The sequence below is a fragment of the Sapajus apella genome, unplaced genomic scaffold (genome assembly GCF_009761245.1).
Source record: "Sapajus apella isolate SASKATOON/1434 unplaced genomic scaffold, GSC_monkey_1.0 scaffold56, whole genome shotgun sequence".
In the NCBI taxonomy this organism is placed as follows: domain Eukaryota; kingdom Metazoa; phylum Chordata; class Mammalia; order Primates; family Cebidae; genus Sapajus; species Sapajus apella.
In genome coordinates this window covers 7,043,779-7,067,192 of record NW_022436996.1, presented here as the reverse complement: position 1 = coordinate 7,067,192, position 23,414 = coordinate 7,043,779, and the positions used below count along the sequence as shown (strand labels likewise).

General features: G+C 52.3%; 2 protein-coding genes across 8 annotated transcripts in view; one reads left to right on the top strand and one right to left on the bottom strand.

Annotated features, from left to right (window-relative positions):
* PRKAG2 (protein kinase AMP-activated non-catalytic subunit gamma 2) overlaps positions 1-23,414 on the bottom strand; it is a 324,559-nt gene that overhangs the window by 238,068 nt on the left and 63,077 nt on the right. The gene's annotated exons all lie outside the window — the stretch shown is intronic.
* Positions 18,549-19,039, top strand: LOC116528016. The gene is given in 1 exon segment (XM_032245206.1): positions 18,549-19,039. A coding segment is annotated over 1 exon segment (441 nt). The 5' UTR covers positions 18,549-18,598.

The window sequence follows — 23,414 nt, the reverse complement described above, 5'->3', positions numbered from 1 at the left end:
CTTGAGCCCACCACGTGCTCACTGCGTCTGAAACAGCCCCGCCCCTCTCTCCCCTTGAATCTTGCCTGGTGAAGACCTTCCACACCAGGCAGAAACCCACCCAGCCGTACTCAAATCGAGCAGAGCTGCATCCTTAACCTTTCTTTTTAAAGCTTTTAGTCGTGATAAAATACATATAAAATTTGCCGTCTCAACCGCAAATCTGCCGCAAATTTAAGTGTGCGGTTCAGTGGCGTGAGACACCTTCACATTGCTGTGCAGCCGCCACCACCGTCATCTCTAGAACCTTCTGTCCTCCCACACCAAACCACTGTCCCCGTCAAACACTAGCTCCCCCCAACAAAGGCTTGGCGACCACCCTTGTACTTCCTGTCTCTTTGAATGTGACCACTCTAGGCACCTCACGTAAGTAGAATCACACAGTATTTGTCCTTTTGTGACTGCCTTACTCCACTCAGCACAATGTCTTCCAGGCTCCTCCATGTGGTAGTGGGTGCAGCAGCTCCCTTCCTTTTGAAGGCTGAATAATATTCCATTGTATGAGTAGACCACATTCTGCTTGTGCACTCAGCTGAGGGACATTTGGGTTGCTTCTACCTTGGCTACTGTGAATAATGCTGCTGCAACTATGAGTGTTGTGGTTTGAATTGTGTCTCCCTTCCCACCAAAAAAATCCATATGTTGAAGTCCATACCACCGGGGGCCTCAGAATGCCACTGTATTTGAAGACAGGGTCTTTAAAGAAGCAATTAATTTAAAATGAGGTCATTAAGGTGGGCCCTAGTCCAATATGACTGGTGTCCTTGTAGGAAGAGGTTAGGTTACAGGCATCTACAAGAGGAAGACCACACATGGAGATGCAGGGAGAAGACAGCCACCAAGCCAGAGAGAGGGGCCCCTGAAGAACCACCCTGCCAACACTTTGATCTTAGACTTCCAGCCTCCAGAATCATATTTCTGCTGTTTAAGCCGCCCCACCTAATCTGTAGTGCTTTGCTATGGCAGCCTAGCAAACCAATATAACAGGTGTACGAATCCCTCTTCAGGACCCTGCTTTCAGTTCTTTTCTGCTTATGCCCCGAAGTGGAACTGCTGGACATCAGGTCATCCTGTTGTCAATTCTTTGAGGAGCCACTCAACTGTTCTCTGCAGCAGCCACCCCATGTTCCTCTCCACCCTCAGCACACAAGGGTTTCCATTTCCCCACATCCTCACCAATGCTTGTTATCTTCTGTTTTTGTTTTATATGACAGCCATCTTAAGTGGTTGTGAGCTGGCATCTCATTGTGGTTTTGATTTGCGTTTCTCGGATAGTAAGTGATGTGGAGCATGTTTTCATGTGCTTATTGGCCATTTGTATATCATCTTTGGAGAAGTGTCTATTCAGGCCATTTGTCTATCTTAATAGACAAGTTAAGATAGAAATTTGTCTCTTCTACTCCTTTGCCCATTTTTTAATTGATTGTGCCTGACTTGTAAGAATTCTTTATATATTCTGGTTATTAACCCCTTATCAGATACATGACTTGCAAATATTTTCCACCATTCTGTGGGTTGCCTTTTTACCCTGCTGATTGTGTCCTCTGATGTACAAAAGTCTTTGATTTATCTAAGTTTCCTTTTGTTGTCTGTGCTTTTGGTTCTGTATTCAAGAAATCATTGCCAAATTCAATGTCACGACACTTTCCCCTATGTTTTCTTCTATGCGTTTTCTATTTTATGGTTTTAGCTCTTATATTTAGGTCTTTGATCTATGTTAATTTTTGTATATGGTATAAACATAAGGGTCCAACTTCATTCTCTTACATGTGGATATCCAATTTTCCCAGCGTTACGTGTTGAAAAGATGGTCCTTTCCCCATTGAATAGTCTTTGCATGACCATGGAAAGTCATTTGACTGCATCTCTGAGGGTTTATTTCTGGACTTTCCATTTTATGCCATTGGTCTAGATGTCTATTTTTTATGACAGTATCATACTGTTTTGATTATTGTGGCCTTATAGTAAGTTTAAAATCGGGAAATGTGAGACCTCCAACTTTGTTCTTTTTTTTTTTTTTCAAGATTTTCCTATGTAAGGTCCCTTAAGTTTCCACATGAATTTTAGGATAGACTAATTATTCTATTTTTGGAAAAAATGCCATTGGGATTTTGATAGGGATTGCACTGAATCTGTAGACACTTTGGGCGGTCTTGACCTCTTAACAATATTGCCTCCCAATCCATGAACATAGGATTTTTTTTCATTCATTTGTGTCTTCTTTCATTTCCTTGTGTATTTTTCTGTGCACTTAACCTTTTTTTTTTTTTTTTTTTTTTTAACCCATTCCATTCTCTCTGCACCTTTGCCCTGTGGGTCCAGGCCTCCACCCACTCTCACCAAGTTCCCTCTTGGGCCACCTGATTATTATCCAAATCATTCATCCTTCCCGTTTGGATCTATGCTCCAAGTCTCTGCTTAAGGAGCAACCCCTGCAAGTGTGAGCCTCATCACATCAGCTCCCCTGCTAAGGCCCCAGCCACTCTACCATCACCTTGGCAATGGCTTCCAGGCCTGGCTGACTGAGACACACCAGAGATCACCTGGGGAGCATGGGGAGCGTGCGCTGGCCTATGGTACAGCCAGGGCATTGGAAATTCCACCACAGCCCAGATGGAGAGCCACTTGCCTCCCATGGAGGAGTCTCAGGATCAGCCAAGATCAGGAGCTCCCAGCTGGGCCTGCAGGCTGCAACCCAGGCCCACAGATTAGCTGGCCTCTGCAGCCTTATTTCTGATGTTCTCTGTTCCTGTCTCCTTTCAGCAACAGCCTAGGCAGGTGGTTTGTATTTTCCGAACACAGCTGTGCATCCATGGACATCCCACCTGGAACACTATCTTAACTCCTCAGACACTTTAGTTCATGGCTACCATCCACCCCTCCTGTGAACTGCTCCCACTTCGCTTCAGCCACTCAGGGATAGTTCCAGTGTCCTGTCCACAGCCCCTAGCAGGGAGCCCTGCCCATAGCAATGCAGGAATCACCTGGTGCCATTCACCAAACACCCCAAGCCCTTTCCTTCCTCTGAGCTTGTCTCTTGCTCTTCCTGTCCCCGCCCCCAAATCCTGGTTCACAAAGTAAACTCCTATGTATCCTGCAAAGCCCAATTCAAATACACTCTCTGGCTAAGAGCCACCCTCGGGCAGAATTAACTATCTCTTATTAATTATTCTAGACTGTGTCCCACAGTACTTTAGACATACGTTTATTACAGGACTCATGACACCGTATTATACTCATCTATCAGTTTCTTTCTCTAACTAGACTTTGTATCCATTCACTGGCAAGAGGAAAGCTACCCACCTCTCAATTCTTGGCCTCGTACTATACCTAGCAGGCAGCAGATTCCAGATGTGTTTGAATTAACTCCCCAACCAAGGACCCTCTTGCGCCTGCAGCAAGCATGGGGGCCACAGAGTCTGTGCCTCGGACCAGTGATCGGGCCACACGTGGCTGCAGTTCACTGGGACGTGATAAGGGACCAGGGTGGGTCTCTTATCACCCATTTTAATGAGCACATTCCTCCCTGGTTTCAAATTCTCATTACCCTCTAACATTCATTCACAACAGCAGTTTCCACATGCAGAAGCTTTATCACAAATCCTCACTTGCTCCTCACGCAACCCTAAGCAGCATCCTGCTCTAACAACTGAGGCCGGGAGCTTTAAAGAGACTCATGTCAAGACGGTGTAAAAGAGCTGAGGGCTGGGTGCGGGGCTTGCTGCCAGCTCAGGTTGCCCGCGGGCCCCAGGCAACTGCCCAGAGTGGCGGAGGCAGGTCCCACGCAGGTTTCTGGACCGGAGTCAGTATGAGAGCATCGCGTCAAGCCCAACATTGCGGCCTGCCGCGTGGCTGCCGGACTCAGGTGTGTGTGCCTGCTGGTCATGAAGTCTAGCAGGGAAGTCCCCTGACACAGATGGCAGGCCTTGCTGGAAGGCTCCCCTACCCCCAACCCCACCTTCCAGCAAGTCCCAGTGTTCTAATCTTGGCTCCCATCTCCAGAGCTCACCAGGAAACGTGACTCACCTTGGGGCCCGGTGTGGGAAAATCTAACTGCAGCTATGGCAACTAGACTCTTGGCTTGTAGAATACTTAGTACCTGGCATCACAGGTGACATACCAGAAGGCTCAGGTACCTGGATTTGCCCCATTCACATGATTTCTAATTTAACACTCCTGGTTCTAGTCCCTCACTTCCTCTTCCTGTCCGCTGGCCAGTCAGGCCCTCACGGGACTGGGAGGACATTTAGGGGGTAACGCTGAGCACCAAGCGATGCTGAAGTCCCGATTTCTGCCAAGGGACAGCTTTAGCACTCTGATTTTTATCCGCTGCACAAAATGTCAGTCAGACCTTGACCACATGTGTTGGAGCCAGAAAAGTGAATTTTCAGGGTTTGGACTGATAGTCACCTGTCAGGAAAGCATCAGGACCAAAGAGAAAAGCCTCAAGTTTGAGAGAATTCCTGAGATGTATGCTGACTTTAAAAGCAACTCATTTATCCACCTCCCTGCTGTAGAAATCCAGGCAAAAGCCAAAAGTCTATCACAAAAAAGTGAAGTGTTAACAACAGAGCCATTGTTAATCTGACATCAGTATGTCCTTCTGAAACCTCCCGACTGTGGCCTCATTTGGTCCTCACAGCAGCCCGTACAAGTAGGAAAGACAAGTGGTATCATCCCCGTCTATAGATGAAGATACTGAGGGTCAGAGAGCTTGAGTCATTTGTCCAATGCCAGAGAATCAGACAGTAGCAAGCATGGCCTGTAACCAGGTGCACCTGCTCCCAGCTCAGAACGCTTTCTATGAAACTCTGTCACCTCCTTGGAGCGGCTCAGTTCCAGTGACAGAAAAACAACTTGGTACCAGAGGCTATAAAGAGAGAGCTTTTCTGCATAAAGTATCCTTGGCACAGTGCAACCTCAGGGGAGGGAAGGAATGATACATGAGGATTTGCACAGTCCCACGATTCATTCCCCAGGCAGCTTACCATGCTAACTTTCTCCTGGAGTTCTTCTTCACTAAAAGTAACTCATGCTGGTGTTGCAAGGAACAGAAAAGTCTAAACACTCCCGCCACCAAATGCAGTCCCTCACGTTGCGCTGTCATTGTGGAGTCATGGACTCCTCCGGCCCCCGGCCCCCTACTTATCCCGATATTTCCCCGTAAGATACACAGATTTTCTAATGTTTGTAATCAACTAATTTCTGCATTCTTGAAGGATGGGGGCAGTTTCACTCACAGCTCAGCCCTGACAACAGGTGCTAAGTGTGTACCGATCAGATGCTGCTCTGACCTTCCAGCGTTTCTGAGGTTTTGTCTTACAGAACTCCCTTGTTGATGCAGCTGGGATACCCCAGAAAGAAGACAGAGAACAGTGCACGTACAGGACAAACAGAAAGGCAGTGGCAGGGGCCCACGATGGTCCCCACCTCAGGACATACTCGAGGTCTTAAATATCAGGGTCATGACAAACATTCCTGTTTGATTCCGACCGAGGAAGGAACACATCGGGGATGATCTGCATTCTCCACTCCTGCTGAGCGGACCCCAGCACAGACAGCACATCTGCACGGCCGGGCCATGTGTTCCCTGAGTCCAGGGCCCCTCCCTGGCATATACGAGCCCCCCTGAGTCCCTCAGGCCCTGGAGAACACAGCCTGCAGCAGGGAGGGAGCTGGGGCTGAGCCAGAGCCCAGCTCTGTAATCTGCGATCTGGGGATCTTGGGCATGTCTGGACTTCAGCTTTGCATCTGTCAAATGAAAGCGTTGAACTAGAGAATCTCTGAAGATGCCTTTTAGCTCACACGTTCTCTGTTCTTACCTACTGAACCGGACGGCAGGTGAGATCAGGAACGTTGTGAAGGAACGCCATTAGATTCAGAGTGACATGCGTGTTTTCATCTCCTGCCTTCATCATAGAAATCGTTCCCTCCTACCCTCAAACCACCAAAGACTCTCCACTGCCCTCAGAGCTGCAGGGCTTTTGGATGGGGTCTCCGTGGCCAGGGCCGCACCGTTGGGGAAGGAAAGAGCTTGGACCTAGCAGCATTTCTGCTTTTCCATCTTAACGTGCATCTTGATCCTTTTCTGAGGTTCTAACCCTTAGGGCTTCTCAACTGACTGTTCAGCTCCCTCAATCCCAAGGGCCCGGGCCGTCAGATGGAGGGCTGAGCAGGTTCTATCAGCCGCTCAGTGAGCCCGTGAAAGCTGCCCATGGCATCCCCAGCTACCGGCCTGAAGCCCGCGGTTCCCACCTGGACCGTGTCCTGCCCGCCTCGCCTGCCCTCAGTCACTGCCCGGGGAGTGGCCCACAGGCTCTGAGCATGGCTGAGTGGTGACTGTGGCTTGGAGCTCGCCCCAAGTGGTGACGGCCTTGGCAGGCCCCTCTGCTGAGAGGCACAGGGAGGTGTCTCCGGACAGGCCAGCCTTGCGCAATCCCCGAAACCACCAAACGGGCAATTCTTGGTACTGATGGGCGGCAGGAGGTGACCAGAGCCAGGTCAATTGGAGCCTTTGAAAAACATTCATGTTATATAACTACTCTCAGAAAAATAAGGAACAAATACCGAGTCACTGGAACCAGGCAGCAGGGGAGGGCCAGTGGCCAGACCCGGGAAGGCCTGAACGCCACCCTCAGAGAGGTCCCAGGGTCACTTACTTTCCACAGAGGACACCGCAGCTTCTTGCTGCAGCCTGAGGGACTTCCTGACGTAAAAAGAAAAATCCAGCTCTTCTTCACTCCTGCGGCTATGCTTCCTCCCCGGCTCCCCCACCTGGTGGTCTTGGTTCCCACAGCCGGCTGGGGTCTCCCTCCCTGCTTGCCGAGGCTGAGGACCCTGGCCTGGCAGCCTGAGCCCCACTGGCTTTGAGGAAGTCCCTGGCTTCACTGTATTCCCAGTTCCTCGTCTGGCCCAAGGCCACCTGGGGCTTCCCTAGCTCCCTATCAGCACCAGACATGAAACTCCTTTTGCTCAAAACCAAGTAGCAGCAGAATCCTGGCTTGGGGTACCCAGGAGGCCGCGATCCTCCTGCAGTCACGCCTTCTGTGGAGCAGAAGTCTCCAGGAGCCGCCACATCCCGTCTGTAAAATGAGCCGTCATGCCTTCTTATCACAGGCTGGTGGGAAACCAGAACGAGGATGCCAGCAAAGGCCCCATGCCGCTGGGGATGGTGAGGGATGCTGGCCGAGGGCACACTGGGGCCTGACCACAATGGCCGGGGGAAAGGACAAGGGCATCATCACCAGGGCAGCCGGGACCCTCATGTAGCTCCCCGAGGAAGCTAGGGCAGCTGCTCATACTCAACCAAGGCCTGAGATTGGGTTGCAGAGGCTTCTGCAAAGACACTGGCTTCCCTGCTTATAGTTAGAAAGCTGCTTTATCCCTTTCCCAAGCTGAAAGACAAGATGATTCATCACTTGTGTTCTAAAGAGGAACAGCGCGGCTGCTCCCAGAGGCTCCGGCTCTCTCCCTGTGCGAAGGGCAGCCGAGCCTTTCTTTGCCCCCCACCCTATCAGGCAGCCTGTGCTTGACCAGAGCTCCAGGGAAGCTTGGAGGGACCCCACTGGCCTCCTCATGTTGCGGCTGAGGACGCGGTGCAGGGGCGAACGGTGCCTCTTCGGAGCACCTGGGGATGGCTGTCCTGCCCATCCTGACCCCAGGGGCTTGTGCTGTGGGATTCCTGAGAGCCCCCTCCTAGTTAGGGCCCCAGAGTGGCCTCTTACAGGGAGCTGCTCCCAGGCCAGGATGAGTCCAGCCTGTGGTAACTGGGAGGGAGTTGGGGGCAGGGACACCTCCTTGAGGGGCAGGTTGGGTGGAAGCTACAGGATCTGGGTCACCTCACAGTTCATGAGGAAGGGCATGCAGGTGCGGGGGTGCGCTGGCATGGCGCACGCAGCTGTCTCCTCCAGGACCAGCAGGCGGCCTCCCAGCCCCCTTCGGAGGGTGTGGCCTGGGCTGCAGGTTGCCGCCTCCATCTGGAGCAGCTGTGGTCTTCACAGGTGGCACCCCAGGTCCCAGTCCGGGGACAGGGGAGGGGATGTGATGGGACAGGGAGCGCTGAGCTCCAGTGACCACCTCCCATCGTGGAGTCGGTAATGATTCATTTTCTGTGGCAGGCTGGCCAGGCCATAGCACCCGCTGATTCAGTCAAACACCAGCCAGGTGGTTGCCATGGGATTATCTGCCGATGTGGTTAATATCTACAATCAGTGATTTAAGTGAAACAGATCACGCTCAGTGATGTGGGTGGGCCACCCCCAGTCCCCAGCAGGCCTGAGGGGGAAACAGAGGGTTCCGGAAGGAGAAATTCTGCTTCGTGACTGCAGCATCGACTGCCTGGGCTTCCAGTCCATCTGCCCAGTGGATTCGGGACCTTCCAGTTCCGACCAATGCAGGAGCCAATCCCTTCTAACAAATCTCTTATAAACATATTACACGATAATATGTACATGTTAACCATGTTATCTACATTATATAATTGATATGTTATGTGATTATATCTCCTTAATAGACATACTTTTCTTAATATATGGTCATGCATATTCTTAATATATACAGGCAGTTTAATATATATTATTTTCTTAATATATGTAAATTAAGAAAAATAGATCTATATGCTTCGACCTCTCCTCTTGGTCCTCTTTCTCTGGACACCCCGCCTCGCACAGAGCCCTGGGCCTCATCACCCAGCTGATGGGGACAGACACAGGGAGTGTCCAGGGTAAAAGCAGCCCGCTGTTTGGAAGCGCTCGGCCTTTTCTGCACAGATGGATGGGGTCCACTCCGTCATCAGGTGGGCTCTCTGGGCACACTATGGAGCCTTCACTTTGCCCAGGGCCCAGTGAGACACCCAAAGGCCCCAGCTGGACGAGGGGACAAATGTGTGAAGGGCTGTCATCCCGGCAGTGCTTGGAGAACAGCAGGAAACGGCCAGACACCCTCCTTTGGCTGTCAGGGAAGAACGTCCACAGGACGTGAAGGGCAGCCACAGGTTCAGGAAAGCACTGCCATCACCTTCCAGCCTCAACTCTGAGCCTTGGCAGGAGAGCGGGACAATCCTCTAGCTTTGCAAGCTGGGTCACAGTCATGCAAGTGTCTGTCACAGCATCTGGTCACCCTGTCCTGTCACTGAGGGTCCGTCTCCTGCCATACCCCGTCGGGTCTCAGCCAGGACCTCGTCTCATTCACCCGGCTCGCCGGCTCCTCCCAGGGCTGGATTCCACCAGTCTGTCCTTCCCCTTTGCAGAGCTGACTCTGGGGGAGGGGTCATAAGCTGAAGCATGAGTGACTGAGGACAGCCCGGGAGAGGGGGAAGCAACAGCAAGACCTCGGGATACGGGAATGACGTCCTCATGCGCTACCTCCAGCCCTGTAAGGAGGGACAGCCCTTCCTTTCTAGAGCCGTCTTCAGCTCCCACGTTATGATTCTACCAAGACAGGTGTGAAAAGGCCAGGGGGTTCTGGGGATGTTTTATTTACTCACAAATAAAATGCCAGGCCGCCAACGAATCCCGGCGCTGTGCCCTCAGTGAGCGCTAATGACTCAAGGGAAAGCCCCTGAGACCTTAACACCTGCCAGGCCAGCTGCATCTGGCCCAGACTTTAGAGGAAAAACCAGCCTTGAGGTGAGAAGGGGAGGTGGCCCTGGCCTGGCCTCTGCCGCTCAGGCCCCAATGGCCCTGGGTCAGGTCCGCGGCTTCTCCACCATCAGCTTCCTGCCACCCCCACCCCCACCCCCACCGCTGCCTGGTGCTCCCCGCGGGGTACACATCCAGTGGTTTTCGTTATCACTTGAAGACAAACTGCAGGAGTGACACCACGAACTCCAATACAATTGTACACCCAGGGGACATTTTTGTAAGGTCACAGAGTTGCTGGCTGGCTCTGAGACATGCCCTCCTCTACATAGGAGGACATTGTGCAAGAGAGGACACCACCGAACAAGGACTCAGAGACCTCATTTCTGCTCCCAAACAGCTACCCAAGTGTGGCTTTGGGGTCTGGCCCAGAGCTGAGGCCTCAATGGTGTTCAACTCAGCGCTTTTGGAATCTCAACTGTCCCTATTTACAGAGCCACACAGCGAAAGATTCTTCCCGAACGCTTTCTACCAGCATCCAAGGATTCCTTCCACTCCGTCTTGTTTCACCCACCCGCTCTGTGCCAGGCACATTACAGACCAAAGGTCCAGGGAGTTCAGAGGAAGCAGGAAATACCATGGGCTTGAACAGAAAGCCAGGCGTCCCACGCCGAGCTTGGTGAATAGAGGAGCTTTCACACATTCACCCTCGCCTCCATCCTGGAGCGAGCCAGCCACTCCCAGGGCATTTGGGCGTCACTCTTCAGACTGACAGTCCCAACTCGTCAGTGGATTATGAAATCTATTTAGTGCATTGCACAACCACCGAACACTGAAACAGAATAAAGAATGCATCGCATTGTTGTGTGAAGCCTGTCTCTCAATGATTCACACACACATAGAATAAAACGTACTTTTTGTTTGTTTGTTTTTTCCTCAAGACAGAGTCTTGCTCTGTCCCCCAGGCTGGAGTACAATGGCGCGATCTCGGCTCACTGCAACTTCCACCTCCCAGGTTCAAGTGATTCTCCTGCCTCAGCCTCCCAAGTAGCTGGGACTACAGGTGCGCATCACCACGCCCAGCTAATTTTTGTATTTTTAGTAGAGATGGGGTTTCACCATGTTGGCGACGCTGGTCTCAAACTCCTGACCTTGTGATCTGCCCGCCTCGTCCTCCCAAAGTGCTGGGATTACAGGCATGGGCCACTGTACCCGGCCTGAATAAAATATACTTCCTATTGGGTGGTGGGTGAAAATGTCTGAACAACTCTGCATTAGATGAGCTTTGAAATCGTACAGGTAGATTTCAGAGAACAGAGACGAGCTGACCTGTCCCCAAGGTGTCAACCAGAAGTGCAGAGCAATGTGTACCATCTGTCCTCCTCTCTGGGCTGACACCCTCTGACCCTGCTCCATACTTTGTACCCAGAAATATGCATGGAGTTAAGAACATAGAACATCACATCTCTTTACTACCTCAAGGATGCGGTAATTCCCTGTCTCCTCACCACTCACCCCCCCATCTGCTCCTCCCCTGGCCCTCTGACCTGCAGGGCAGCTTGGCCGTGTCCCCAGGCCACCTCCAGACCCAGAACAGCAGCTACACCCTTGGGGACAACCCCCCCATCCCACCCCCTGCTGAGCGGTTCCCGTCAGCTGCTGTTCCCAACCAGCCCAGGCCTGCTGCGGACACCCTCGTCTCCAGCGCCTAAACCCAGGGACCCGGGCAGTCACAGAGTGTTAGGATGGGAATGGTCTCAGACACTCTCCAAGGCCCTTGTGTCTCAGGTGGGGTAAGATGTCCAGAGATTCACGCAAGTTGCTCAAGGCCACAAGGTAGAGCCGCAACCCCCCCAGAACCAAATCCTGGCCTTGCAACTTCTAAGCAAGGTCTCTTTCAATCACATCATGCTCTTCTAGCTGCTTCTGGCTTTCTAGCTTGTGTCTCCACTACATTAGCCAATAACGGGAACTCTTACAGGACTGCAACGGGCTGGCCGTCCCTCGCACAGGCCTGGCTCTACTGGGCACACAGCAAATGTCATCATTCTACAAGGCTATGCTCTGACCTGGGTTCTGTGGACACCTTTGCATCTCGTCTCCAGGACAAAGCCTGTGCTCCAAATCCCTTTCCGGCGGCATTCACTGTGCACAAATCTGTTACTTCCCCAGAGCCCTTCAGCCTGCGATCCCGGCACGCAGGTGGAAGCTGCTCCAGGAACGTCCCAGGAGCCACAGAACCTGTCCCGTCCTCCAGACTGACAGGCGCGGATGCTCTGCACCACGGGGCTCCCGGTGCCACTGGCAGCATCTAGCCAGCAGCAGATGCGTGGAGACCAGCCAGGCTGGGAGAAGGTGTCTGCCACTCCCCCTTCCAGGCCAGACCTCCAGGGCCACACTGGCCACACTGCAGGCAGCTCCCAGGTAGTACCGGAAGGCGCCTGGGAGGTAAGCCACTCCACAGAACCTCACACTGGCCAGACTCCCTCAGGAAAAGGCTCACAACACTCAAAACAGCCATGTTGCCAGCTCTTTTAAAAATTTACTTTTTGGTCTTTTTATAAGTTTAACTCTTATTTAGAAAGCTACACGGAGCCTCTGCGCTCTGTGAGGCAGGCCTGGATGTAGATTTCTGCCTAACCAGCTGCGTCATTTGAAAGTCGCCTCCCGTCTCTGGTGGTCAGTTTCCTCAACGGAGACAGGTGTCTAGACTCGACCCCTCCAGCTCCTCCAAGCCCTTCCTAACCCAAATTATGTTCCAGCCCATCCCTCCTTCCAGCACCACAACTACACTGCTCCTTCTCACACCAGGTGGACCCCAGGGCCGCGCCAGTCACTGCCACCTACCTGTGTTCAGGCCCCAGGACAGCCACAGCAAAATGCTGAAGGAAGTGATGGCAGTCAGGCTTGGGCGGGGAGGGAGGGACGGGCGGGTGGCACACGGGATTTCTAGGGTGCTGGAACCGCTCTGCATGACAGTGTCGTAGTGGACACACAACACACATATGACATCACACATTTGTCAAAACCACAGAATGTACAACACCAAGAGTGAGCCCTAATGTCGGCTGTGGACTTCGGTTAACGGTCAGGTATCAATAGAGACGCCATGGTAACATATGTGCCACACTCAGGCAAGGCGACATCAACAGGGGAACTGGGATGGGCTGCAGGACCGGGGAGGGGCAGATGGACACCCTCTGTACTGTCTGCTCAGTTGTTCTGTAAACATAAAACTGCTCAAAAGTCAAATCTACTATATATTTTCAAAAAGCAATAGCAGCCAATGGCCAGAGATGGCCTCAATTCCATCTGCCAACCAAATGCCCATCACGCCAGACCTGGACCACCCACCCTGCTCCTCGGAGATGCTGGAGGTCATTGGTTCACCAGGGAACAGGAGTGGGAGAGGTCAATTCTTCCTGTGTCCATGGCTCCAGTTCCTTCCAGAACACAGAGGAGCAGGTGCACGCCATGCTCCCAGGCCCAGGGTCAGGAGGTTGATGGGATCCGTCTGAGGCTCAACACTCAGACCAAGAAGATGAATGAGACCAGAGGCACTTGGAGATTAAACATCTTGCTGGAGCTTGGCAGCAAGGAAGTGGGGGGAAGGGTCTGGGAACCCAGGTCCCCATCTCTCAGTCCCAGGCCCTCAGCCCCCAGGCTGGGGCAATGAGGACCAAGAGCAGAGGGCTCCGGATGGAGCCCAGGGACCAGCTGCAGGCACCAGGCGGCCTGAGAATGTCTGGGGCTGGGGGACCCCTCACAGGGCTCCCCGGGCCGCTGGTTCATCGGGAAGACCACGCGGTGCAGGAAAATTTGAGTTTCTTGGTTGGGGACCCAAGGCTGCAAATCATGGCACCAGTGAACCTAAGCAAGGGAATCTGCTAGGTTTTCTTATTTTTAGTGTTTTGCTGCTAACAAACCCATTCTGTTCTAGAGGGGCTTGTTATATAAGGAGGAGAGGGGAAGAAAACTGCTGAGATGTGAGGCCAGTCACCAGGGGAGGAGAAACTTCCAGACCAGCCGCTGTTCTGGTGGGGAGTCAGGTACAAAAAACACAGGGGGCTGTTTGCGGCTTTGTTTTTTCAAAACAGAAAAAGCAGCAAGCCTGCCTCTCACGTCCTAGGAATGGGGTGAAAAGTCGTCATCTCTGAGGACAGAGTTTGGACCCCTCCCTGAGCAGGGCCTGGTCACTGAGGTGTCCCCGACTCATGTCCTCGTGTGCAGGATGGAGTCCCCGTACAGCCTGGCCGCTCTGCCGGGCTGGTGGCTGCTGAGAGCGGGGAAGAGGCTCTGCCCTGAGTGTGGCCTCAGCGTGTGCCATCTACACCCTCTCAGAAGGCTTTGGGATCTTTCTTTCTCATGGAGAAAGCGCAGAAGATTCTGGGTCAGGTCCCGTGGGACATTCCTAGAGCCAGAGGACTGTCCCCTTTGGGTAGTTTGTCCCTGGCATTGCCGGCGCTTCTGGTTTCACTCTTGGTTCTCGCCGGTGGATCCTGGAAGCCCCGTGGATCACGAACCTCTGCCCTTTGCACTTACGAGGCCCAGGGACGCCCCTCCATCCCCCACTTGTGCAACACGAGGCTGCCACGTCCCAGGTCTTCGTGCCCAAACTGAGTGGACTCTGACCTTCCAGGATGGCCAAGGGTGCCAACATTTCCCAAAGATCTGTTTTCAAACGAATGTGGGAGACAGTCTTCGGAGAGGTCCATGAAGAAGACAGGGGAACTCCACAGGTGGAGGGAAAACCGAAGCTTCATAGGGGTGCTCCCCCGGCCCACCTGGTCCCCGCTTAGTCTGCACTGCCCTGTTTTCATGGCTTAAAGGGTAGAACCAAAATACCACAGTAGGCGAGTTCTCCCTAGGCTATCTGCGTGCCCAGCTTAGGGAAAAGAATGAACATTCAACAGGGACCTGCTGGCTGAAACCTTCTGTGGCTGCTTGCTACCTGCAGAAGAAGGTGCCCAATTCCTTGCCTGGCATTCAGCGCACCCCAGGACATGACCCGGCATCGGCATCACCCTCTCCTTTCTCCCACACTGCTCTTCTGCGCTGGCCCCCTGACCTGCACGCTGTCTCGTGACACCCTCTACTCCTCTTTAATCACCTCACACCAGCTTCCCTCAAACTGGGGGCTCGGGATTCCCACAAGGTTAAGCTTATCATAGACAAGCAATCTTTTTTTTTTTTTGAGACAGGGTCTTGCTCTGTTGCCCAGGCTGGAGTATAATGGCACAATCTCAGCTCACTGCAACCTTCACCTCCTGGGTTCAAGTGATTCTCCTGCCTCAGCCTCCAGAGTAGCTGGAATTACAGAAGTGCACCAGCATGCCCGGCTAATTTTTGTATTTTTATTAGAGATGGGGCTTCACCATGTTGGTCAGGCTGGTCTCGAACTCAAGGGATCTGCCTGCCTCGGCTTCTCAAAGTGCCAGGATTATGGACGCGAGCCACTGTGCCTGGCTAAGATAAGCGATTTTAAAGGTGGCCAGGCACAGCTGGGGAGCCGGAATTCCTTGACACCGATGATTTGTGATTAAAAACACTTTAAGAATTTAAGGCGATATTTATCACATTGGAGTTCAAGCACAGCCATCAGTAAGTTTTCTCCCTTCAAATGGGGCCTTCTTTGTCACAAAATTTGAGCAGCAGTGGCTCACACCATTTCTTCCTACCTCTAGCCCTCTGACCCTTTTTCTCTCACCCATTTATATCCTACTCATTCTTCAAAAACTAGCTGATTCCCACAGATTTACACCAACATTTCTGAGCAGTCCAGTTGAAGGTAATATCTTATTCCACTGCATTTTAATGCCTGAGAATTTAAGATGACTCAGGTGTTACCCATTTGCTATTACATATAAATTGTGTCTCTGTGTAGATTGTGAGGACTCTGACGGCAACGGCTATGTTATCCAACTTTTGTTTTTTGATCAGAAGTAAATTCATAGGATTCGAAAGTCAAAACATAACAATCTAGAATGGAAGAGTCCCTCCCCGACCCTTGGCCTAACCATGCCAGGTCCCCAGAGGAACCACTTTCAGTTGTGTAGACAGCTAGGGTTGCTTTAGGCAAGTGCAGGTACAAAGGATATTCCCTGCCTCTTCCCTGTTTTGCTCCATGCCTTGCTGCCTCGCATATCTGGGAGATCTTTCAATATCAGAACGTAGGGATTTGGGGGTATCCATGGCATATTCTTTTGTAGGAGAGAGTCTATTTCCCCCACTGCCTCACCAACAGATCGTTTTGTCCAACTTCTGGACTTCTGCTGGACTGGTGAGAAGTGGCATCTGTGTAACCCAAATTGACATTTGTTTTCTTTAGTCTGGGGTGTTCCAGCACAGCACAGAGTAGGCACTTGAGGCAGCATCGTGTGGAACCCCGTTTCTCCAACTACGAGCAGGACATTGGTCATGAAATCCACGCAGGACAAACAGGTTTTGTTGCAGCTGCTGTTCATAGAACAAACCAGAGCTCCAGGAGTTTTCTGGCTGTGTGTATCCAACCAGGTCATGCTGTGAAGTTCCTTCCCGTGGCTCATTGTCAAAGTTTGAAAGCCGCTGGGGAAGCAGCTCAAGGCATGGCTGGCACATGGCTCATGGGGTAGGTGGCCCTCAGGACAGCCACTAGGAATGCAGTCCTCCCGGCATGCATGTACTGACTCCTACTCTGAGGGTGAGTCTGTTCTTCCATCCTTGAGTTTGGGCGGCTGTGCTCAACAGAAATGCAGCAGAAACCATACCACCTGACTTCCGGGTTAGGTGAGAAGGAACCTTGCAGTTCCTCCTAGATCTCTTGTAATATCTGGCCCAGGTGAAACCAGCTGCCACGTTAAGAATCTGCGCCAAGACCACCATGTTACGAGGAAGCTCAAGCCAGCCACGTGGAGAGGCTGCATGGTTGGAGAAAGATCTGCACCACCAGCCCAGGGGCCCGATGTGAGAGTGAAGGAGCCTCTGGATGCGCCGGGCTCAGCCACCATCTGACTCTCCAAATAAGGGGAACCCCCAGTGAGAACTCAGCTGAGCCAGACAACCCCTAAATCCATGAAAGATGATTGCAAATCATATTTTTAAGTTTTAGGGTAGTTTGTTATGTAGCCATAGGTGATCTTGAGACTATGGAACCCTGGGAAAGTCACTTCATTTCTGTTTTTTAATCTAAAACATGGGAATCATGGGAGTTCCTATGGGAAAATAAGTTAACATTTACAAGTATAGAAACACACAATGCATATGAGTTAACAAAGACAAGACTGTGATGCATGGTACTCCTCTGGAAACATGAGTTATCACTTTCAAATATTTAACTGAGCTTAGGGGCAATATGCTGTGATTCCGGAACCCGGGACGTCGTAGATTCTTCCTTCTCAGAGCTTTGATGAGGGGAAAGAGGCAGATTCAACTTTACCTTCAGGTTCGCCAAGATCCTTCCCCAACGTGCATGTGAAAGGGAGTTCAGGTAGGCAGAATGAAGGGACACATCGAATCCTTGGTGACAAAGTTTGGGATAGGCCAGGCACAGCGGCTCATGCCTGTAATCCCAGCACTTTGGGAGGCCAAGGCAGGCTGATCACTTGAGGTCAGGAGTTCTAGACCAGCCTGGCCGACGCTATCTCTACTCAAAATTCGAAAATTAGCCAGGCATGGTGGTGCATGCCTGTAGTCCCAGCTACTCGGGAGGCTGAAGCAGGAGAATCGCTCAAACCCGGGAGGTGGAGGTTGCAGTGAGCCAATATTGCACCACTGCACTCCAGCCTGACGGTAGAGCGGGACTCTGTCTTAACAACTACAACAACAAAAAACAGCTTGGGACAGAGAAAAATCCCTATAAACTGAGAAAGCCTTTTGCAGTGCTCTTGAGAGAGCTCCTAAATTGCTCAAGGGCTAACTTCCCCATTTATTATTGAAAGAAGAAAAAGGCAAAGGGCAGTGACGAAGGCTGGCGATTTCTGGTCTAGGGTGAGAGAGAACAAAATGTAAGAATGGAGGCTCTTGCAGTGCTCACAGGCACTCGAGGAGTGAAAGGAAATTGCACGTTTCACCCGTGACTGCACAGGCAAATGAGAACAGCCCGTCTCTGCTTTCAGCTGGAATTTTAACAACTTTGGTCACGCTGATTATCTCATGCTGATCAGGGAGGCTGGTACCAGGGTGACTAAATGAAGAAATTACTAATTAACAAATGCTTGGGTGGACAATCTTTCAAAACTTAGGATCAATGAGAGGAAACAGGAGTCTTGGGAGGATTTTTAAAATATGCCAGAGCCCGCTGGGTACGGCGCTCACACTGGTAATCCCAGCACTTTGAGGCTGAGGTGGGCAGATTGCCTGAGCTCAGGAGTTCGAGACCAGCCTGAGCAACATGGCGAAATCCCGTCTCTACTAAAAATGCAAAAAGTTAGCCAGGCATGGTGGTGTGTGCCTGTAGTCCCAGCTACTCAGGAGGCTGAGGCATGAGAATCACTTGAATCCGGGAGATGGAGGTTGCAGTGAGCCGAGATTGCACCACTTCACTCCAGCCTGGGCAACAGAGTGAGACTCTGTCTCAAAAAAAAAAAAACAACAAAAAACAAAAAAAAAAAACAAAACCCAGTGCTCCTAACATACTCATTTAAACATCACTTGTGTCCCTACTGGGTTGGAATTGTGCTGGACATGGGGTATGCAAAGGTAAGACATGGACCCACACTCAGGCCTTAAAGTGGAGGTGGGGAAGGGACAGAGGGACCTTCTGGAGCGGTGGAAATGTTCTAGATCACACAGTGGTGGTGGTCACATGACAGTGCACATTTACAACAACCCACCTAATTATATACTGTCAATCAATGGGTTTTATTTTATGTAAATTATACCTCAGTAAAGCTGACCAAAAAGTGACCAGTCAACCCCCACCAGACCCATGGGGTGGGGGAAGAAACACAAGCAACCTGCAGAACAGGGGGAAAGTGCGTACATCAGGAATCCTGGAACGTGCCATGTGCTTTTCTGTGCTGTGGGAGTGGAATTTTCAGGAAGCAGCTGTGTTGTGGGTGATAGTCATACTTTATTCTCTAGAATTCTCCAGTTTCAAATGGCCTGTTGATGCCAAAGCACCATGGCACACGTACCCATCAGGGCACGGGGTGCTGTCTTCCCCACCTATGATCTGAAATGGCCGGCGCCGCACCTCCCGAACCCAGCTTAGATGCGTGGTTGCCACGGAGGCAGGAAGAATGATTTGCTAGCCGCCAAAAGCCCAGGTCCTCCAACAGGGAAGTCCCAGCAGGGTGTGGCGTCCCAAACCTACACAAGTGATTCCACTGCGTGTTCCTGCACTCCCTGCCCCTGCACTTGGGTCAAGGCAGCATTCCAAAGGAAGCCAGGAGAGAGGACTCATCCATCCGAACCCTTCTCTGAATTGGTGGGTGACTCGATAGCTACTCTCAGAAGACGACCCAACAGGGGAGAGAGGAGATACATCTGGGTGCGGTAGAGACGATGGCCAACGGAAAAACCGCTTGGAGAAGAAATGCTGGGGAAGCCTGCGGGGGACGGCCTGGAGCGGGGGGGTGCTGATGCCATGGTTCCCTAACCCCCCTCCACAAACTAGCCCCTTCCCTCTGGCCAAGTAAGTACAGGGACCAACGCGCAGCCAGAAGACGGTGGATATTTAAACGTGCAGAGCCCGAGCCACAGCGGCCTGGGGTCCCCACCGTCTCCCAGTGTCCTCACTCACTGCACTCCGGACTTTCTCAAAGTGGTGCCAACAGAGTCCAGCACCAGGGACCGGGTGATGCTCAGGTTGATTTCATTGTCAAGTGCGTCTGGCAGGACTCTAGTCTGTTGACAGTATTCCAGAGAAGGCACAGCTGGCTGAACCACAGTGCCCTGGCATTTGGAGTTCATTGAAAAAAAAAAAAAAAAAAAAAATATATATATATATATATATATATATATATATATTGCAATTGCACAAGGATTTACTTATCTCCCTTCATGAGTGAAAATGATTTGAGGGGAAACTGCTCGACTCAATGACCAGTTGGACCTTAGGCCAGAAGGCCCATGATTTTGTTCTTTAGATGAAAGAGCAGCAGGGAAACAGGAGGCCTGTCTCCTGCAGAGCCGGTCTGAAGTGCACAAAGGCACAGCCCAGCACCGGGTGACGCGCATTCAGCAGGTGGGCGAGCCCCAGGACTGTGTTCCATAGCAAGGGAGTCTACTGCAGGTTGCAGAGTGCTTGGACAAACACCAGGGGCCCTGGGCCACCCGCGGACATCTTTTTTCTCCACTCAGGAGACAGTCGGGGAGATGGCTCCCATGGATTAGGCTGGGCTTTGAGAAGGAAGGGGAACAGGAAAGAAAAAAACTAGAGGCCTCAGAAAGCCCCTCCCTCCGAAGTCTCTCCTCCAAGGCGAACCAGGACAGATGGCTGCGCGGCCTGAGGCCCGGCCTCCAGGCAGCCTGGGAGGGGCAGCTACAAGTCTTGTAGCCTGTGAGACCCCCGAGGGCCCTGGGCCGGCATCCAAGGCTCACTATCCCAAAGCCTTGGAAATCCGAACGCCCCAGACAGGCACTTAAAGCACCTCACACCCAGGTCTGCTGAAAGCACGATTCTCTTCCCCGCCAACTCCTGCCCGCTCTCGGATCACCCTTCCTTCCAACCATCCATCCCCCTGGAGCTCGTGCTGGAAGATGCCAGTGAACATGCCTCAGGGCTCTGCGCCTCGAGTGATGAGTGTGGGGTGACTCAGAGGGTGGAGGTGGTGGCAGATGCCTGCAGCTGGCTCCCAGCCAGGCTTGGCCATCCTTCGTAAATGCCTGGCTTGGGCCTTGGCCTAACATTAAGGGCAGATCTCAAGAGGGGCAAGCAGGCTCCTGGAATCTCAGCAATTGTGCTTTCAAAACAGGTGAATCCTAGGCCAGCCCGGCCTCTTCCCACACACCCGACCCCGAGATGGGTGCGGAATCAGCAGCGGGGATCGTCAGAAACCCTTGCACTCCGCGGCAGGTGTCGGAACGGGCCCCATTCCAGAGTCGTGATGGTCGCCCCGCCTGGGGAGCTGCCGGATCCCCCCACCGCCTTCTCAGCACAAGAACTCTGTCTTCACATCCGTCTTCTGGGCTTAAAAGCGTATCATTCCTGCTCACTCTTAAGATGCAAACACCCCTCTAAGGACCCCTCTAGGATCCCTGCCAGCTCACTCTCGGCTCTGACGTGGGGACACTAACCAGGCTGTCTGAGCCCAAACCAAGCAGTGTTTATTAGGGGGATGCTCCGTTATCCAGAAAGCTCGCCCTTCAAGAGCCGCCTATTTCCTGCCAAAGTTGTGGAGAAAAAGCCTCAGGTACTAGAAAGCCTCGGGGAATTTGGGAAATGGCAATAAAGGATTCTCGTTCTTACTTACTTGTTTGAATAAGCAGTAATCACTCTTTGGATGCTTATTGGTGAAAATATTTCTAAGTGTCTCTGTACATTTCCTGACGAGTGGAACAGGAAGGAAGGATTTAACTGTCTGATGGCTACGGTTTTGGGAAAGTGCTAGAGCTTCCGTGTCAGCCTCCCCAGAGCCACAGGCAGGGTAGGAGACACAGCAGTGCACCCCGAGAAAGAGCCCCACAGCCACTACTGTCCACGGGAGGCACTGCTCACTGGCTCCGGGTTTCCTGGGGTCTTGTGCATTTTCCTTGCACCAAGCGAAGATCATATTTTGTTTTCTTTCCGCTTTTTCTCTCACACAAGCCGCCCCACTCCTCTCTTCTGACAACAGCAAAGTAGACCCTAGACCTTCCAGAAAAGCCTTAGAACACCTCCAGATGCTCACATGTCAGCTCCAATTCCACCCCCAGTTAAAACACGATTCTGAATGTGACTTGGCCAACGCAGCGTGCAGAGCAAGCATGTCTTGGTTTAAGGTTGAACACATCAGCTGTCTGGGGGATGAGAAGAGAAAAGCCCGCGAGCATTCTGAGGCTCGTCCTGCTTCTCACCATCCTCAGTCCGGCTTCTGCAGCTGATTCTGTCTCCAAGCAGCAGCCAAACCCGGTCCCAGGAGCCCCCAGACTCCAGGGGCCCAGGACCAAAAAGAAAAGGCAAGCCGGGCTGGGGAAGAGCAGGGGACCCCAATTCCACAGCCCTCCACTCCAGGGCCCACCCTGGGCTGCCTGGAACCCCTGAAAGTTGCACTCCTGCAGCACAGTGGTGAGGCAGCTCCTGGCCACGCCTGCAGCCCATGGGCTGGCTGTGTCCCCGCAGCCCCGCCGAGCATCTGTTATCTTATTTACTGGAATCTGCACAGCCAGGCTCTAGCTCGCTGGTGACTAATGAGCTGCAGCCATTACTCCCAGGCAGATGGCAAACTCCCTAGAAGCAGACATTAAACAGTAAAATGCCACCACATACCTTGCCCGCAAAATAAAATCAAAACAAACACCTAAGTCTGGCTTTGCTTTTCTTCTGCTCTCTCCCTACCTCCCCTGTGCCAGAGCACAGAGGGCAAGGCTTATGGGGCACCGAGGGGGACATTTACGATGGAGGAAGACTGTACGGACACACCCCGTGATCTTCAGAAGGTGGCAGCTGCAGAACCGCCATGGGAGCCCAGGTGGTGGAGACAGCAGACCCTGTCCATGAGTGACAGGTGGGGCAGAACCAGCAGCTAGGACCAGTAACACTGCAGCAGCAAGGGAACCACAGGGACCCTGTGGAACCCACAGCCCTCTCGCCTCAGTCACCTGATGAATAATCAAAGTGCTAAGACCTGGTGAATTCCATCAGAAAACTCGGTTGCTCCCACCGCTTCAGAAGGTGTTCTTCTGGGCTCTGCCAGGACAGGCCACAGCTGAATGCTCACCTGAAGAGAGGGACCTACTATTTGTTAAGCATCTATTATGTGCTGGGAGCTGCCCCTTAGTCCTGTGAGGCAGGTACTCTCTCCATTCTTAGAAGACACGGGAGAAGGGAATAATTTGCTCACGGTAGCCAGGGAGTGAAGAGCAGAATGCTCTGCCAGGCCCAGGCCACGAGGCCTCTGGGGTTAAGAAGGAACACCCCCCACTTGTTGGGCATCAGGTGCTTGTGATTTGATTCTATTTTTCTCTTAACTCAAATTTCAGTCATTGAGGCTGGAGCTCTGCCGTCTCACATTAAACCCTTTAGGACTCCAGGGCCTTAACTTACACTCATGGGAAGGATGTTTGGTTCAGGCTGATATAAGTCTTGGCTGGAAAGTGTGTAGAGCTGACAGGGGTGCAGAGCTGACAGGGGTGTCGAGCTGACAGGGGTGCCGAGCTGACAGGGGTGCCGAGCTGACAGGGGTGCCGAGCTGACAGGTACGCAGAGATGGCTGACAGGTACGCAGAGATGACTGACAGGTGCGCAGAGCTGACTGACAGGTGCACAGAGCTGACAGGGGTGCAGAGATGACAGGGGTGCAGAGATGACAGGTACACAGAGATGACAGGTGCACAGAGCTGACTGACAAGTGTGCAGAGCTGACAGGTGCGCAGAGATGACAGGTGCGCAGAGCTGACAGGTGTGCAGAGATGACAGGTGTGCAGAGCTGACAGGTACGCAGAGATGACAGGTGCAGAGCTGACAGGTGCGCAGAGCTGACAGGTGCGCAGAGATGACAGGTGCGCAGAGCTGACTCACAGGTGTGCAGAGCTGACTCACAGGTGCGCAGAGCTGACTCACAGATGCGCAGAGCTGACAGGTGTGGAGAGCTGACTGATGGGTGTGCAGAGCTGACGGGTGCACAGAGCTGCTGACAGGTGTGGAGAGCTGACAGGTGTGGAGAGCTGACAGGTGTG